The 16,262-nt window shown below is 31.8% G+C and overlaps 4 protein-coding genes across 4 annotated transcripts; 3 read left to right on the forward strand and 1 right to left on the reverse strand.

Moving 5' to 3' along the window:
* Positions 1-1,300: 1,300 nt before the first annotated feature.
* On the forward strand, positions 1,301-3,147 carry Tsp_03670 (Rab-3-interacting molecule unc-10). Its single transcript, XM_003374426.1, has 6 exons — positions 1,301-1,350; positions 1,514-1,718; positions 1,782-1,847; positions 1,922-2,284; positions 2,375-2,948; positions 3,122-3,147. The coding sequence occupies exons 1-6, from the start codon at positions 1,301-1,303 to the stop codon at positions 3,145-3,147; spliced, it is 1,284 nt and encodes a 427-aa protein (XP_003374474.1).
* Positions 3,148-4,023: 876 nt separating this feature from the next.
* On the forward strand, positions 4,024-11,275 carry Tsp_03671 (putative C2 domain protein). Its single transcript, XM_003374427.1, has 17 exons — positions 4,024-4,238; positions 4,313-4,407; positions 4,566-4,630; positions 4,697-4,889; positions 4,957-5,071; positions 5,148-5,591; positions 5,660-5,825; positions 6,704-6,793; positions 6,848-6,998; positions 7,850-8,240; positions 8,304-8,462; positions 9,630-9,874; positions 9,961-10,084; positions 10,164-10,369; positions 10,439-10,578; positions 10,638-10,737; positions 11,130-11,275. Exons 1-17 carry the CDS (start codon positions 4,024-4,026, stop codon positions 11,273-11,275), a joined length of 3,045 nt encoding a protein of 1,014 aa, XP_003374475.1.
* A 2,141-nt stretch (positions 11,276-13,416) lies between these two features.
* On the reverse strand, positions 13,417-14,082 carry Tsp_03672 (cleavage and polyadenylation specificity factor subunit 5). Its single transcript, XM_003374428.1, has one exon. The coding sequence runs from the start codon at positions 14,080-14,082 to the stop codon at positions 13,417-13,419; it is 666 nt and encodes a 221-aa protein (XP_003374476.1).
* Positions 14,083-14,272: 190 nt separating this feature from the next.
* On the forward strand, positions 14,273-16,060 carry Tsp_03673 (putative leucine Rich repeat-containing domain protein). The gene is given in 6 exon segments (XM_003374429.1): positions 14,273-14,318; positions 14,428-14,485; positions 14,613-14,859; positions 14,990-15,676; positions 15,740-15,775; positions 15,788-16,060. The coding sequence occupies 6 exon segments, from the start codon at positions 14,273-14,275 to the stop codon at positions 16,058-16,060; spliced, it is 1,347 nt and encodes a 448-aa protein (XP_003374477.1).
* Positions 16,061-16,262: the final 202 nt, after the last annotated feature.

The following is a 16,262-nucleotide window of genomic DNA, read 5'->3' on the forward strand; positions in this document are numbered from 1 at the left end:
GTATTAAATAATAAAGCTAGGTTTCGTTTTCATTTAATCATAAATCACGGTTCGCGCTTTTCAAAAATTCTACCGAAGTCAAAAATTCATCTATTGTGAAATTATGCGTTTTGTGTAAAATTAATTTAAAAGTAATTTACAATACAATATCAGTTTCAGAAATGAAATTATGTATAACTTAATTTCTACTTTTGCTTCAAAATAGTTGAAAATTGAAAAATTAGTTATCCTTATAAGTATTAGAACAAAATGCATCGATCTATTTCACACAGACACATTCATTTGTTTCAGTAGTTCATTCACCAGATTTATAGCGCACACAAAATAAATAATGCTTAAATACAAATGTAACCAATATTATGAAAAATAAATAAATGTTCTATCAAAATTCTAGCTTATTACAACTTTCAGTAAACATTTTAATTTCATTTGTAGAAGTTGTTTTTTCTTAATGCCATGTTGATTTTCAATTAAACATACCTAGCATCATTAGATAAAGTTTCATCAAATGCTTATTAAATTTAATCAACTGAAACAGAGATTGAAATAAATCAGGCATAAAGAAGTTCTTTCAAACAACTTATTCTCAAGTTGATCAATTTTTGTTAAAAGAAATGTAATAATAATGCAGAAGAGAATTCATTATTTTATGAGCTACTGATATGGTTTAAATGTTCCTGTATTAAAGCACCACACCAATACAAAGATATGCATGTTTAATTAAAATTGCAAGATTATATTATTTGCAACCTTCTTCTCAGCCATGCATAATCTTGCATTGAAGAGGTTAAAGGAAAGCAAATAACTCTGAACAAAAATAAAATATTCCTAATTTCAAACATTCAAAACAAATGTACAAACAATCCTACGGTGAAATGCAACTCAATAAATTGTGTTCAACTGTTTAATAAAATAACATCAGCAAATTATTTATCTTTCATTTTATGCTAATTAATAAATTCACATTTTAGTGTTTTGATCTTTTTTTATTGATCCAAATGAACCTCTAAATTAAGTTTCTTCAACAGCTTCTAGTATTATTGATTTATGATTTATCTGTTATTTGTTACATTTTATTTTCATTTAAGAATTACGTCTCTTCCATTAGAATTGAAACATAATTTTTTCACTTTCTAAAATTTTCTGAGTCAGTTCTTTGTTCAACAAAAGATATGTCAAATGAATTTGATTAATATTAAATTTCATTTCAAAAAACAATTTAACTTCAACTCGATTTTATAAAGTGCAGAGAATTTCCATTCAAACAAACAGAAAACTTCTAGGGGAACACACATGTTTAATGTGGAATTTTCCACGTAAAATTTCAACTTTGCGCCATCTGATAGTTACGTTAATGCGCAGAATATGCATTTATTGTTCATTATACTTGCATAATTTTTACAATTTTCATTCTGAACTTGCTGCTTGCGTGACATGCTTGTCAATCAATTGTGTCCGCTTAACGCTTAGACAAGAAATGATTTCAAAACTAGTGACAATAATCGAATTGCAGCAAATATGAAAAGCAACTTGAAGAAATCGAAAAGCAAATTGAAGAGCGTAAGGAAGTGGCCCGAAAGTTGGTCGGCACGATGGATGACGCGATTTGTCAGATTTGTCAAAAAACAAAATTTGCGGATGGCATTGGTCACAAATGTTATTATTGTCAACTTCGATCATGCGCTCGCTGCGGCGGGCGGCTACACATCAAAGTAAAAGTAAGCATTCCACAATGTATGCTTAAAAACCATAGAAAATACATCTCCTTTTTCTCTTTTCAGACAGATCAAAGCAAATCTGGAACTCTGCCACCAAAAGCTTCTACCGGGCAAAGCATACAGCAAAAGGTAGACAGTTGAAATATCATTCAACCAAAACATGCTTGCATTTTGTGAGCACGATCATATTTCAATCTTTTCAGACAATTTGGTCTTGTTCATTGTGTCAGCAAAGGCAGCAAATTCTCGCAAAAACGGGTAAATGGTTCCATCATGCAGATAATAGTAATAAGACGACACTGAGTACAAATGAAACTCCCGCTGCTGAGCCTGACCAATCGACGTCTTCCACTGCACTTACTGTACCACAGAAGGACCTGGTCGAGCCAAGGCAAGTGAAAGCAACGCCTGTTGACCAAAATTCCACTTGTGAAAAAATACCTGAATTGCAACCGCAGGCGATATTTGAACCTACTGCCAAAAATAATATTGCGCATGCAGATTCTCCTTCTTCACCTGACGTTTTAGCCAATTCCAAATCACTCAAACGACAGTCAACTATTGAGGTTCATTATTCTACTGAGGCTGCATTAATAATAATTATAATAATATTATTATTATGTAAGTAAATCTCCTTTATTTTTTTCTTTTTACAGGATCGTTGTGATGCAACGAAAACCGATGAGTATAGGCTAAATCAACGCTCCACTTCAAAAATGTCAACAAGCTTAGAAGGGTCTCCTTCTCTTTATCCTCAGACAGAAACTTCTCCGATTCAGAGCAAGATAGCTGTTAAAGAAGGATCTGTTACCGTACCAGAACCAGCGGAAACTTATAGTAAAAATAATCGCCAACAGCAAAGCAACAAGCTGTCAATAAAAAGTGTGGTCAATCGTGATCAGAAACTTAGTCACTCTGAAGATGATGCAATTGTTAAGCAATCGCAGCTGAAAACAAAAACTTCAGAGCGTGCTGCTTATAAAAGCTCAGAACGAGTTGCAAAGAAATCCTACGCAGATAATTTGACCAATCAGGAAGGCCTAACTGAACAAAGGGGTGAATTGTCGAAATCTGAAAGATCATCGTCCTCTAATTGGCAACTTGCCTACACCGACAGTCACGCTGAGGATTCGTCAAAATATGGCAACACTTCTGCAATAAAAAACACAAAAGAAATCAGTTCAGTCGGTATTAAGCAACCCAATGTTTGCCCCTCAAGCTCAAAATCAGGTAAGCGTCAATTATTTCATCTCTTTTTTCGCACGCATTAGTTATTCTAATGATATTTCGAACATGATTCTAACATTATTCTATAATAGTTGCCAAAGGCTATCTCAACTGATTCTTTCAAATCGCAAAAACTTACAAAAAGTATTTTGAAAGTTTTAAACTATATATTCTAGAGGGTTTTATAAATCTGATAATATAAATTTTCCGTGCAAATCTGCTGCCGTAGTGATACTCACAAAATAACAAAAAAGACAACGTTCTGAACATCTTCTGCCATACAGATAAGCAACAATGCTAAGAGTGCAATCACAATTAGCAGTTAATTAAAACGAAGACTGAATATATTATTAGGTAATATGCAGACTTTAGAAGAAAAGAAGATCAAAACAACTTCTACTGCTTACATGAGAACAGCATAAAAAACTTTTTTCATTCAACAAATTTTCCATCTGTACCCAAGTCAGCATTTCATTACTTAGTTTTTTAAGTATTACCATTATATGCGCCCGTAAATGGACGAGTATATTGCTTTGCAATAGCGCACAATATTTTTACAGTTAAATAACTAATAAAATTCTGCATGATTGCATAAGTAAAACGTTTATCATCGCAGACTTTGAGAAAATTAATTTCATCGCATACTTGCTTTTATATTCTGCTAAACACATTTTAAAGTTTCCTCAGAAACTTATTTGTGAAGCAAAAGTGCTAAAATTGCTCATTTTCTATTCAACGAAATAAATATAAAATTTAATTGTGAGAGAAGCGTTCTGAATGAATAGAATTGAAAAAAGGTGAAACAATGAAAAAAGTTTACGTTTAAAATCTCCCCAGTTAATTAATTTCAAACAAGATAATTTTTTAAAATGAATATTATATGATTAGCAATAGTTTAAATAAATCATTGGAACGATGACCATGAAACTGTAAACGAACAATGAGAATAATGAAAACAACGAACATTTCAAAGATTCTCTTCTCAATTTACTAATTTCCTTGGTGCTGGTATTTTTAAGCGGAATTGCGAAAATCAGAAAGTGTGCGAAGTGCATCAGGTACATCACATAGTCACAGAATGCAAAAGCATCGTATACAACAACAAACTGATCCCGAAACTGTCGACGACCAAGCCACTGAATGGCATGAACATAAATCAATTCCAATTCGACGAGCTTTATCTGAAATCGGTGATTACAATTTATCAACAACCAGTGACCAATTTTTCAACCAAGATCCAATAAGTGATTGCTTGTCACGCGCTGCCCGTGATTCCATTCAAACTACCGAACGGTTCGTTCACGACAATGCATAATTCCCCTTCGATAAATGTAAATTCATAAACTTATTCATATTTTCGTTTCTAGGCAAGGATCTCTCAGTTCGTCTGATGAAGATTTCCCATCTACCTCAGAATGTCAAAGTTATGAAGATTTAGAAAGTGAAAGTTACTCTGAAAGAGGTCAGTATTAAATTGATTTCATTTCATCCTATAATTTCGTCGCTATTGAACAGTTGAAGTAAATTATAAAAAACAGGAGTAAAAGTATTGAAAAAGCTAAATAAATAAAGAAATTGTAATTCCGTTTCAACCGTCTGTGTAACAATGCGTTCTTTTAGGTAGACAAACTAAAACCAAACAAAGGCACCATATGTTTATGTTACCAGAAACATCTAATCAACAGGTATGCATAAATACATGCAATTATGAAATTGATTCAATTGAATAAATTAGTACAGTTTGTTTACAGTTTCCATTACAATGGCAATCTAGTCCGGATGGAAGTTTCATTTACAGAAAAGTGACTTTGCATCGTACAGCTGGAACTTCTCTTGGTCTTAAGGTGACAGGAGGCCGGAGTACTAGTAGTGGTCGTTTAGGTGCTTTCATTACAAAAGTAAAACGTGGTAGCGTCGCTGATACTGTAGGACATCTTGTGCCTGGTAATTTTGAATTGAAAAATAGTTCCAATTTTTAATTGCTATTATGCTGTACATTAATTTAACATAGGTGACGAAGTTTTTCAATGGAATGGGTCATTGCTAGCTAACGCTTCATTCGACGAAGTATGTGAAGTGATCAATCAATCGAAATTTTGCAACCGCATAGAATTAGTTATCGCCAGGTGAATATCAACAAGTCACATTCACTACTGTATTTTCTGGAAAAACGAAGAAAACAAATAATCAAAAAAATTTCAGAACAATTATGCAATCGCCATTTGTGGATGAAGATAATTATGCTGCATCTGGAGAAGTGCCTAAGCATTTCTTTGAACAAAGACAGCTTCCTTATAGAAGTCAAACATTTGGTACTTTTCCAAGTCAAGCATTAAATCTGCAAGCTGCTAGTGGAACGTTACTTCCAGATAATCAAACTCCAATTGTGATGATAACTGCTCCCCTAGTTGATCCCCTAATGCTTCAACTAAACAGCAATCAACAACAACAAAACAGAACCATTTCCGGTTACTCAACTGCAAGGATAAGTGGTCAAATTTTCGGCCAAATTAATGTATCTTTACTTTACGTACCGGATATAACGCAGCTAATAATCACAGTCATTGAAGCGGTCGACTTACCACCTAGATCGGATGGTTCTGCAAGAAATCCATACGTGAAAATGTTCCTTCTACCTGACAGAAGGTCTACTGTTTTTTTCCTTTATATGCATTTTTATAAATGAATTTCTAACAATATTTGGCGTGCTTTAGCGAAAAAAGTCGTCGACAAAGCAAAACTATGGCTGAAACTTGCAACCCGGTGTGGCGACAAAGTTTGGTATACAAAGAAGTTACTTTCACAGATCTCAATAGAAAAGCTATTGAAATCACAGTCTGGGATTATGATCAGTATACATCAAATGACTTCCTTGGTGAGGTGAGGTGACATTGGTTTATTGAATTTATCAGCATTCATATCTCAGACTTATAAATTATTTCAAACTTTTTTTACCGATAAATGATATCATGAATTCTTTAAAAAAATTTTTTTAATATAAAAAATTTTGTTATTTTCAAAATGGTCATTAAAATACAATGGATATTTTTAACAACCGAAACCTTTGTTCAACTTTCCAATAATTGCTACTAGTTGAAAACGTTTAATAATTTCAACAGATAGTAAGAACAATATTCTTCATAAAAAGGAAAAGAATCTTCATCACTTTCCCAGTTTATATTTTTGGCTTAGTTTCAAAGAAAAATTGAATGACTAGAATATCAAAAGAACATGTTTTGTTGTTATTAAATGAATAAGTATATTAGAAATATTTTTCTAAAATGCTTACTCAGATCAATTCTAAATAGTGATAATTTTTGTTACACTTGTACAATAAATTAACTTATAGTATAAAAGTTTCAGTAAACATTTCATGAATATAATTAATCAGGTTTACTTAATAGATTTTTTATGAAGTGAATTATTTTTTCTTTCACATTTTATGAAATTTTAATTTCAGGACCGTTTTCATGATAAAAATCGCTCTGTTCAGTATAATGTGATAAGTAGATCGATAAATAAATAAATGTATTTACTTTATCGTTTTTTCTTGCAGATATTAACAGCATACTGATTAACAGTTTTGCAATTTATAAATAAATTAATCAAAAGCCGGAAATAAACAAACTTCTAAAGTTGAGTTGTTACATTTCAAAATATACAGATCCATTACATGTTCTTTTAAGTAACAGGCATTCATTAAAAAAAGTTCAATTCATTTATTATTGCAAAACTATTTTATACCATCCATTGTTAAGGTTTTGATTGATCTGAGCAAAGCCAATTTGGACAATACACCATTCTGGTACACACTGATCGATATGGATGAGGAGGCGTCACTGAAGAAAGTAATAGGCACTTTTATATTGAATTTCAACTCATCCAAATACAAATTGTTTTAGAAATTACGACATGTCAGACCTATATCTGCATCTTATTCCAAAGGTCTACCTGCGAGGTACGATCATAGAGATCGTGATCTCAGACTTTCTGCTCACTCAAGCGCAACGCTACCCACAATTACATCTCGCAATGTCCGTCAAAAATATCATGGTATGCATTTGTTACAACACCTACATTCTGAAAATTTTACTAATAAACTCATATTGCTTATTAAAGGTAGTTTTAAGGAAATGCTTCTTTTTTCAATAACCATATGACATGTAGCATGAATTTCACGATGCACTAGTTTTGAAATGAAAATTTCAATTCATCCAGAATTGCAAATTATGAAAATAGCTTGATGGAACATTAATTTTTTCCCAAAATAATATGAATACATTTTCCAGATTTTTGAAATCGATAAATATAAACATTTCCTAAGTAAATTAGTAAATGACATTCTGAAATGCTCTATCATACTGTAAAAGTAAAAACTTTGCCGAAAGCCAATCAACAAATAAGTGATAACCCACTCCACTGCCATTGCCCAAAATGTTCCCCTTTAGTAAAAATCACTAAATAAAGATTATATAAATTTGTTGTTTTCAATAACTCAATTTTATGTTTAAAATATTATTATTAAATAAATAAGTGTGAGGATTCTCCGCATGCATTAGGTATAGAAGTAACGTTTATAAAATGATAATTCTTGATGATAAATTTCATACACTGAAAAAAACCTATTCCACTTCAGCATCAGCAAATATATAATATTCAATTGAATGAATTCAGTGTCTCAATGTAAAGTTGCTTATTGAAATCATCTACAGTTCATAATAAAAAATTTCCATTTGCATTATTTTCGCTTTTAAAAGTAATATTTTTTCCAATGTAGAACGCTTAGAAAGATTTTCCATTGTGTAAGTAAAACAAGAAGTTACATTGTCATTGTACACATATTCCATTGTATATTGGTTGAACATTAAAAGCTTTCTAATTGCAATCGAGAATTGCATATTTAGATGAAACTTGGGCAACTGCTTGCAGTTCAGGCTACAGAAGTGATTCAGGTGTAGCATTCGGTAGTCAAGAACCGAGGCACAGATTATCATTATCTCACCATAAACCGTACGATAATGCAGAATTGGGGCACTGGGAAGAAGCTGATCCTTCGATGTCGCATATGAGTGGCTACTACAGTGATTACACAAGTCACAGACGTACCAGATCAGGTCGACGTTATGCAAAAAATGTGCAAAGTGTTTTCCCCTTGGAACTCAGACCAAACTCACCTACTGAAGAAAGCGGTAACGAAACAAGTTCACCTTCACATGTAATTAGTGCTAGTCTTCGACGACTGCCACATCCTCCTCCATCTTTAACAGATGGATGCGATCGTAAAATCGAACTTAAGTAAACTTAAGTAACTGATCAATCAGTTTAATAATTTTTAACATTACTAAAATTCTTTCACAGATATAGCAGCAAAAAAACTAGTAGCGATCAAGTCGAGGATCGTGCCAACATTGTCACCGGGGATTATCTCAGCGATGGCTCAGAAACATCCATTTCTATGCCTAGCACACGTTCAGAACGTCTAATTGGATCACAGATGATCGTTAAAAACATTACCAGGTAATATTTATAAAGAAATTCGACTTAAATTACATTTGCAATTATACATAAAGTCCTCAATATAATTCACTTCTACATAAGGATTTAATTTCACACTTTCTAATCCATTTCAAATTATTTATTAATTTTTGCTTTCATCGCCTTTTCCCTTTTATATAATTTTACATCATGAATATTTATTTCATTATGATTCCTAATAAACATCTTTATATTAAAAAATACCCATATAATATAATAAATGTGAAAAATAGAAAACATTTAGTAACAAAAATTTAATTAATTTCAGTCAGCTAAATATGAATTACGCTAAAGTAAAAGTGACTGCACAATTTTCACATGCAAAACAATTTTTACTTTACGTCATAAACAACTGTTGAAATTAAAGAATAAAAACGAAGCTAAAAATTGTGTCGCAAGAGCAAAACCTCTATTATTAAGCTTTCCAAATAGCATAACATGGATCAGTTATCAGTGTCAGAGAGAATTAGTTACTTAATTTCTTGTTGACCAGTTGTTAACCTCTCAGTTTGCTTTTTAATTGTTACAAGTGAATGTTTAAAATTTCTCTTCTCAAATGTGTATTAGTGGTTTTCATTTCTGAATGAATGAATAATTTAATGCACGTCAATTGCTACGACCGGAATCAGAATTTTTGGTGGATCAAGTGTTGATAAGAGCATTTATTAAATGCAAATCCTACTTCAGCTGAGTAATCACATTTGAGCAGAAAAACGGGAAACAAAATAAAATATGCATTTGCATGGCTTCTTTTTCAAAAACTCTTACTCATTCCTTTACAGTTGCAACTTTTTTCCAAACCGAACGCTTTTTTTCACATTTTTGTAACAAACACCGTAGAGGCTTTTCGATTTGCATCTTTTTTCACAAAAGAGCTTCAAAAGAAAATCAATATTTCAACCTGAGGAACAATGAATGATGTTCAACTACAATTTGCCCTTAACCCCACGCTGGTGGAGAATATTTCGGCGGTTTAGGCTAAATTGAAAAATCGGCTGTCACATGTTGACAGTGATCGATCCAAAATCAACCCTGCTTGATAATTTTTTTGGCTTTCAATTTCTATCCAACGACACCAAGAAGATGATGAAAATAGAAACAAATATAGCACATAGTATCAGCTAATTTAAGATTAATCATTTGTTTCAGAGAACGTAGTTTAGACGAAGAACACATGCCGAGATCAGTGAACAATAATTCAAGCAGTCATCATTATTCAACTCATGTAAAGCAAGAATCAGCAGAAGCAGGCGGCTTTTATGAAACTACAACTGAGAACAATTACAAAACCTGCAACGCCACTGTTGAACAGATACCAACCACTGACAAGCGGAAAAAAAGTTTAATGACTCGTCTCATTCCTGGTCGAGTTACCGCTGCCCAACTTGCCCAAGGTAAATGCTGCATATTGTGGTGTTCTTTCCTTTCTCCTTTATCTTATAAGCATACATTTGCTTCATATCCTAATCCAATATTATAGAGCAAAAACGCGTTGTATTCCGACGTTCAGATGAAGTTGGAGTGCCAGTGAATTTAAGTCCACAGACCAGTTTAGATATAACGAAACAGTCCAGCCGAGAATCGACCGATAGCAACGAAAGCTCGTTAGTGATTGCCAACAATGCAAATGAGCTTGTTGTTTTGTAAAATAGTAATTGTTTGTTTGTTTTTACTTTTTTGCAGATTAGTCCCTGTGGCACATGAGCCAGGCTCAATTGGTGAATTTGTCGACGGTCTTGGACCTGGCCAAGTGGTCGGTCGTCAAGCTGTTGCCAGCCCTTGTCTAGGAGAGATTCAGATTAGCTTGTATGAAAGGAGAAGCAATTTAGAAGTTCGAATCATTCGCGCTAGACATCTTAACCGAAAGCCCGGCTCTAAATTTTATCCATGTAACTAACCATTCCAGATCCACGTCGAAAACACTATTTTATTCAGCCTTTACAATTATGTGTTTTCAGCGCCTTATGTAAAAGTGTATCTTTGCGATGAAAAATCGATAGTTGCCAAAGCAAAGACAGGCTTAGCTGCAAGAACACCGGAACCAAGATTTGATCAGTTGCTCATCTTTACCGAAGCATATCATAATCGTCTTTTACAAGTAAAAAACCAACAACAATAAACAGATAAATAAATAATGTATATTGCATACAAATTAAGGTGATTCTGGTTGGTGATTATGGAAGAATAGAGCGCAAATCGGTGATTGGTCTCGCCATGATTCGCCTGAGCAATTTGGATTTAAAGAAACCAATTGAAGGTTGGTACAAGCTATACCACTCTGGCTAGCTAAATGTCTTTTTTGTGACAAAACTATATATATCTTTGGTTCAGCTTCAGCTCCTACTTCTTTTCTTTAAATTTCCTGTTTTTATTTTCTTAATCGTCACTATGCAAATTCACTTTGAGCAAAAATCAAAAATCACACGCAAGCACATTTGTCTGTCTACGGTGTACCGCTTTGTGACTTCCGCGAAACACAGGGCCACAGTATACAATTTTGAATTGGTTAACTAATTTAAAATTTTACCTTTTTCTTTTGTTAAATGGCGATTGCATTTACCCGATGCGATTAAATTCGATTAAAGCAAAATTATTCTATATTACTAAAAATTGATCATGAATTTCAATTCTTCACTCGAAACATAACAGTAATACAACCATTAATTACTGTAATTTTCAATGCGACTTCATTTGGACATTTCCATTATGAAAAAAAAGATACGCAGAATAATACAACAAGTATTTTGCTCGTGCTTCTAATTTTCGAGGAAAATATGTTCGTTGGAAGAGTCTGAACACAAATGGTCTGATTTACTGTGAAAAGTAACGTCAAAATTTTCCGGATACCAGTACCACAACTGTTATTTTTCGAAAAATAATTTCCTTATATTTATTTCTTAAAAGAAATTTCTCTACAATTCTATTGCTACAAACATTTCTAAAACTACGAGGAACAATATAAAGATTGATTAAATCTAATGAACGATTTTATGAGCCAGTCACATTTATATTTGACTACATAAAAATACACATATCCTCGAATATGAATAATAAATTCTTAGGGATAAAGTAAGTTGTTTAACAAAATATACGAAAAATTAATCAGCCAAAGCATTTTGCAAACGCTTGAAATGATCATTCAGCGTTGATTATCAGTATCAAAATAAAAATTTCAAACTGAGAAAATTACTTGAATAATTCCCTCAAACATACATAACTACTCAACAACTATTCAAACTAATTTCTGTTTTATCTGCAAATTTATCATAAAATAATATTCTCTTTTCACAGAATTATTTTATAAATGTTTTTACCGCTTAATTGCAAGGACAAATTTCAAAAATACGCCAATTCTAAGTCAACATTTTCCAAGTGTCGATTGAACAAAGACCATCACAATAATAAACATAAATAACACTTACCGTTTTATAAATATATGCTTATGGTAGATGATAAACGTTAGGTAGTCGACAGCAATTTCTGTATTCAATTTTTGAATGAATGAAGAATTTTCGTATTTAGTAAGCATTCTGCATAGATTCTATAAAATAAATATATAAAGCATATAAAGATATACTAAATATATAAAATTCATGTATAAATCTACAAAATCAAATCAATAAAATAAACATAAATTAATAAAGAAATTTTTCACATTTCTTGAATAATATCTTTAGAAAAAAATTGGTTGCTATAAAATGCCACATTGCAAAAAGTATTCAGTTTTTCCGTCTAGAAAGAACTGAATGAAAACAATTTCACATAAAAACAAATTTTATGATTACAAAAAACTATGATATTCATTAAAGCATCAAGTGAAATTAATTGTTACGTATTTCCCAATTGAGCTGTTCTTCAACGATAATGACTTATTACAAAATTAATGTTTTCTATAAATGGAGAACATTTTATTGAAAAAAGTTTTTAATCAGTTACAAAATAAATTCATTTTAATCGTTCTTATATTACTTGAAGTCAATTAAAAATATTAAAATAACATAAGAATATTCGGTTCAATAAATGACAATTAGAAAATAAAGATAAATGATAAATGGTAGTGCACTTTTTCACATATAAAAATATTTTGTATTAAGTGGCATCAAATACTGTCATAATTTAACAGAAAAAATTTCTTTTTTTCAAATATGAAGTATAATGAAGATTTAAATCATGTTTATGGCACACTGCTTTAATTAACTTATAAATGTCCACTGTAATTTCATGTATCAATATAACTTAATTTGAACATTTCGTGTTTGACATTTAAGCATCAGGAAAATTTTGTAAGAATATTATTTGTAAAATACCAATTTCAGGCACTTTATGAATCTGACTAAAAGAAATTATACCTTGTCTTTTTTAATAAACAAGTGTTTAAGTTTCGTTATATAGAAATTAGCAATAACCTAATGACTGTACGGTAGTATATCAAAATGCTAATAATATAAATAGTCAAGTACAATTTTTGCAAAAATTTCATATTCGTATAATACCTTGTTTTGCCGTGAAAATTATTTTAATCACAATTTAAATTTTATTTCATAAATTAGTATTATTACCTCAAACATCAGATGCAATATCAAAAAACATACTTATAGATGTTACTACTTATTACATTTTAACATGGGTCAGCAGTTGAATATTCTACGTAAAAGCAAACATTAGAAACAAAATTTCAAAATTTATAATAAAACTTCTAATACAACGGACTTATTTCTAAAATAACAAAAATTAGGCTTAAAAATAATAAGTCAACTTTACCAAAACTCTTACATACAACAATATATAGCACTTTCAAATACTGCTTTCCTGAAACAAATTATAGGACTAAATGTTTTAATGAAAAAGACCTGAAAACGTGTAAATTGCGTTTACTTCTTTCCATATTAAAAGTTTGGTACAAACAGTACATTTCATAAAAAGCATTAAATACATTTTAACGATACAAAAAATTGAAACGACTGAGTGCCTGCGGTAAACTGGAAATTAACGGACCATAACCAGCAGAGTTGTCGTAGAGTTCAAAAATTGGAGCTGCAACAAGTTTATAATTTCTCGGAACTGCAAAAAGTGCTTTCTCTGGCAACTGAACCAAAAGCATTTTGATATGCTCTTTCGGTTTGCACACATGCGTACAAAGATATGGATAGCGAGCAGGTTCAAAATTCGGACGCCACCAATTACTCAACGTATCTTCAATTACCCAAGGTGTTTGTTCGCCATCTTCACGACCTAAACAGTCAGTCAATAATCGTTTCAAACCTTCTACTTCATCTTCGCCCGGTTCCAATTCGCCACCAGGCAATCGAAAGAACGTCGAGCCCAGTTGCAACAACAACACATGAGGAAGATTGTGTTCATGTACTATAAGGACACCATCGACTGAACGACGCATGCCATGCTTTTCATATTCATTACGCATCCTTGTAAAGCGAGCTTGAACCGTTTGATCACGTTCTTGCTGCGCACTTTTTGATCCAAATGTATAATTTGTCAATGGATATACATTGACCGTCCGATTTAGCGTATCGCTAGTAGAGGTCAAATAAGTCTGATCAACTTCTGTTCCAAATGGAACTAGGGAGCAACCATGAACTACCATTTTAGAGAAATTTCAATTTTACAGCTGGATAACGGCCACACAAAAGTGTAACAACATTTGTGACATTCAAGTACTAATAGATTTACCGTAATTCAACTAATTTATGTGTTTGTTTTATGCAGAATAGAAAATTCAGTTTTATAAACTGTATTTTTTTTTCTTTAAAATCTTAAAATAAACTGCTATACTTATGAATTCTAAATATATTACAATAATAACTTACAGTACTGCTTCAAGTCAATGGCCTAAATAGATCCATAAAATAAGCTTTTAATATTTATGCATTGAATTTTTAATGATAAACTTATGAATTAAATTTTTAATTATTTTATTTTATAATTTCAGGTTTTTTTTTGCAAAATACCGTACGCAGACCATCTTCCCTTTTTATCTTCTTACGTCCGTGTGTTGTGGTTGTTTGAAATTACTTTAAATTTGAAATAATATCCAGTGAAATTGAACTGCTATGCAAAAGTCTGAATGAAATTTTTGTAAATTTATTTATTTATTTCATACAAATCTGTATTTAGCTTTGAATTCAAATGTACGGTAAAGTTGGTGAAGGCTGGTTCTACTTTTTGGCATGTATCAGGCTCAATATGTCTGACGTGTCCATCAGAAATATCTAATCGTTCAGCGGCGTTAGTAATTCGTCGAAATGGTGAAACATTACAGTCATTTCGTGTAACAGATTTGCAAAAAGTTTGCAAACCGGCCATAAAAGATGGGAAATTATCAATCTTTTTAAAAGACAATACTTGTCTTCTGATTAGCAAGGTAATTTACTTTTTATTTTTTGAATAACTGTTACCAATTTTTAGATATTTTATTTCATTATTTGCTCCTATTACTGTTATAGCTGTTCTTCATTATAAGTCATTGTTATTTTTTATTAAATTCATTTTAGTCTAACGAAATGGTTTTGTTGTGTCTTGCAAATTTGTTAGATCATTGTATCGAAGGAAGGAGTCTTTACCTTAAAATGTGTCGTTGTCCAATGTTGAAACAGTGCATGTCAATGAAATCTTTGGTACGTTATCAATTTGGCAGGAACATATGTTTGACCAGTACAACCGTGGATGAGAATGACTTCTTTAAAGCAGACTGTTCATTGGTAGAGTTCATCGAAATGAGAGATTGTCGCTGTGAAAAGTTATTTTCCATACTGACCGCGGCACGATTTTCGAATTTGAATACATTGAACATAACATCTTGTCACAACGCTTCATTTGATGATAAATTTTGGATTGCTCTCCCCACTGCATTAGAAGTACTGATTTTGAGAGATAATGAAATCACAAGGTTGACAGATGGATTTTGCAAATTGACAGTTAAAACTATTGATCTGAGCAAAAATAAATTACAAGCATTACCTGAAAATATGTCTTCCATGCGGAGGACATTGAAGAAGCTGGATATTTCTCACAATCGTATTCGCTTTCTGAATCACTCCATTTTAGAATTGTCTTTAAGTGAATTAGACACAAGTGTCAACGATTTTCATGGCAATTTTCGGTTTTTTGATCATGCTCTTGAATCTTCTAAAAGGATATGTCGACGCAGACGGTTTTTGACTGAAGCTGCAGCATTTGCTGTATTACGCAGGTGATACGTTACGACTTTTATAATTTTATATTAATTTATTTTATATTTTAAGCTTACGTTTAATCTATTTAGCTATAATTTTGATATAGTAAAATTAAAGCAGGAAACCGTTTTGCCAGATTTATGCTGGGACGCTATTGAATCTTTATCATCCTGTGCCGAATGCAAGTGCTGGTTGCCAAGAAGAAACTGCCTGTTTCACATTTATGGTGTAAATATGAGTAGAAATATACCTGTGTTCAGATTTTTAAATTCCGAGGCTATGCTTGGTTTTATTCCTTTGAGGGGAACATATTGTTCACCACAGTGTCAATCTGAATGGAAATTGAAGCACGATCCTATTTTATTGGATCTGTTGAACTGGGCATTGTGAAATATTTCAGAAATTGTGATAAATTATCATAAATCTTTTAATATGATGAATTATTTTTTCAAATAAACCTGCATAGCATTAATTTTTGTAACTGACTTTGTGAGAACATTTGAATGGAATGATATGAATTTCAAAATTTAAAGTAATATTTAAAAATTAAAACCGCTCCAATTTTACTTTAATTAAAGTGAAACTCCGATTA

This window comes from Trichinella spiralis (genome assembly GCF_000181795.1).
Source record: "Trichinella spiralis strain ISS 195 chromosome Unknown Scfld5, whole genome shotgun sequence".
NCBI lineage: Eukaryota > Metazoa > Nematoda > Enoplea > Trichinellida > Trichinellidae > Trichinella > Trichinella spiralis.

What these genes read in the sequence shown, in the direction of transcription:
- Tsp_03670 (XM_003374426.1), top strand. Translation starts at nt 1,301, where the DNA reads ATGTGGAATTTTCCACGTAAAATTTCAACTTTGCGCCATCTGATAGTT. An exon ending in GGCAAAGCATACAGCAAAAG is followed by an intron (nt 1,848 to 1,921) that starts GTAGACAGTTGA and finishes CAATCTTTTCAG; the next exon opens with ACAATTTGGTCTTGTTCATT. An exon ending in CCCCTCAAGCTCAAAATCAG is followed by an intron (nt 2,949 to 3,121) that starts GTAAGCGTCAAT and finishes TATATATTCTAG; the next exon opens with AGGGTTTTATAAATCTGATA.
- Tsp_03671 (XM_003374427.1), top strand. Translation starts at nt 4,024, where the DNA reads ATGCAAAAGCATCGTATACAACAACAAACTGATCCCGAAACTGTCGAC. An exon ending in TTCCTTCTACCTGACAGAAG is followed by an intron (nt 5,592 to 5,659) that starts GTCTACTGTTTT and finishes GGCGTGCTTTAG; the next exon opens with CGAAAAAAGTCGTCGACAAA. An exon ending in TGTCCGTCAAAAATATCATG is followed by an intron (nt 6,999 to 7,849) that starts GTATGCATTTGT and finishes TTGCATATTTAG; the next exon opens with ATGAAACTTGGGCAACTGCT.
- Tsp_03672 (XM_003374428.1), bottom strand. Translation starts at nt 14,082, where the DNA reads ATGGTAGTTCATGGTTGCTCCCTAGTTCCATTTGGAACAGAAGTTGAT.
- Tsp_03673 (XM_003374429.1), top strand. Translation starts at nt 14,273, where the DNA reads ATGAATTCTAAATATATTACAATAATAACTTACAGTACTGCTTCAA. An exon ending in AACTTACAGTACTGCTTCAA is followed by an intron (nt 14,319 to 14,427) that starts GTCAATGGCCTA and finishes TTATAATTTCAG; the next exon opens with GTTTTTTTTTGCAAAATACC. An exon ending in CTTGTCTTCTGATTAGCAAG is followed by an intron (nt 14,860 to 14,989) that starts GTAATTTACTTT and finishes AATTCATTTTAG; the next exon opens with TCTAACGAAATGGTTTTGTT.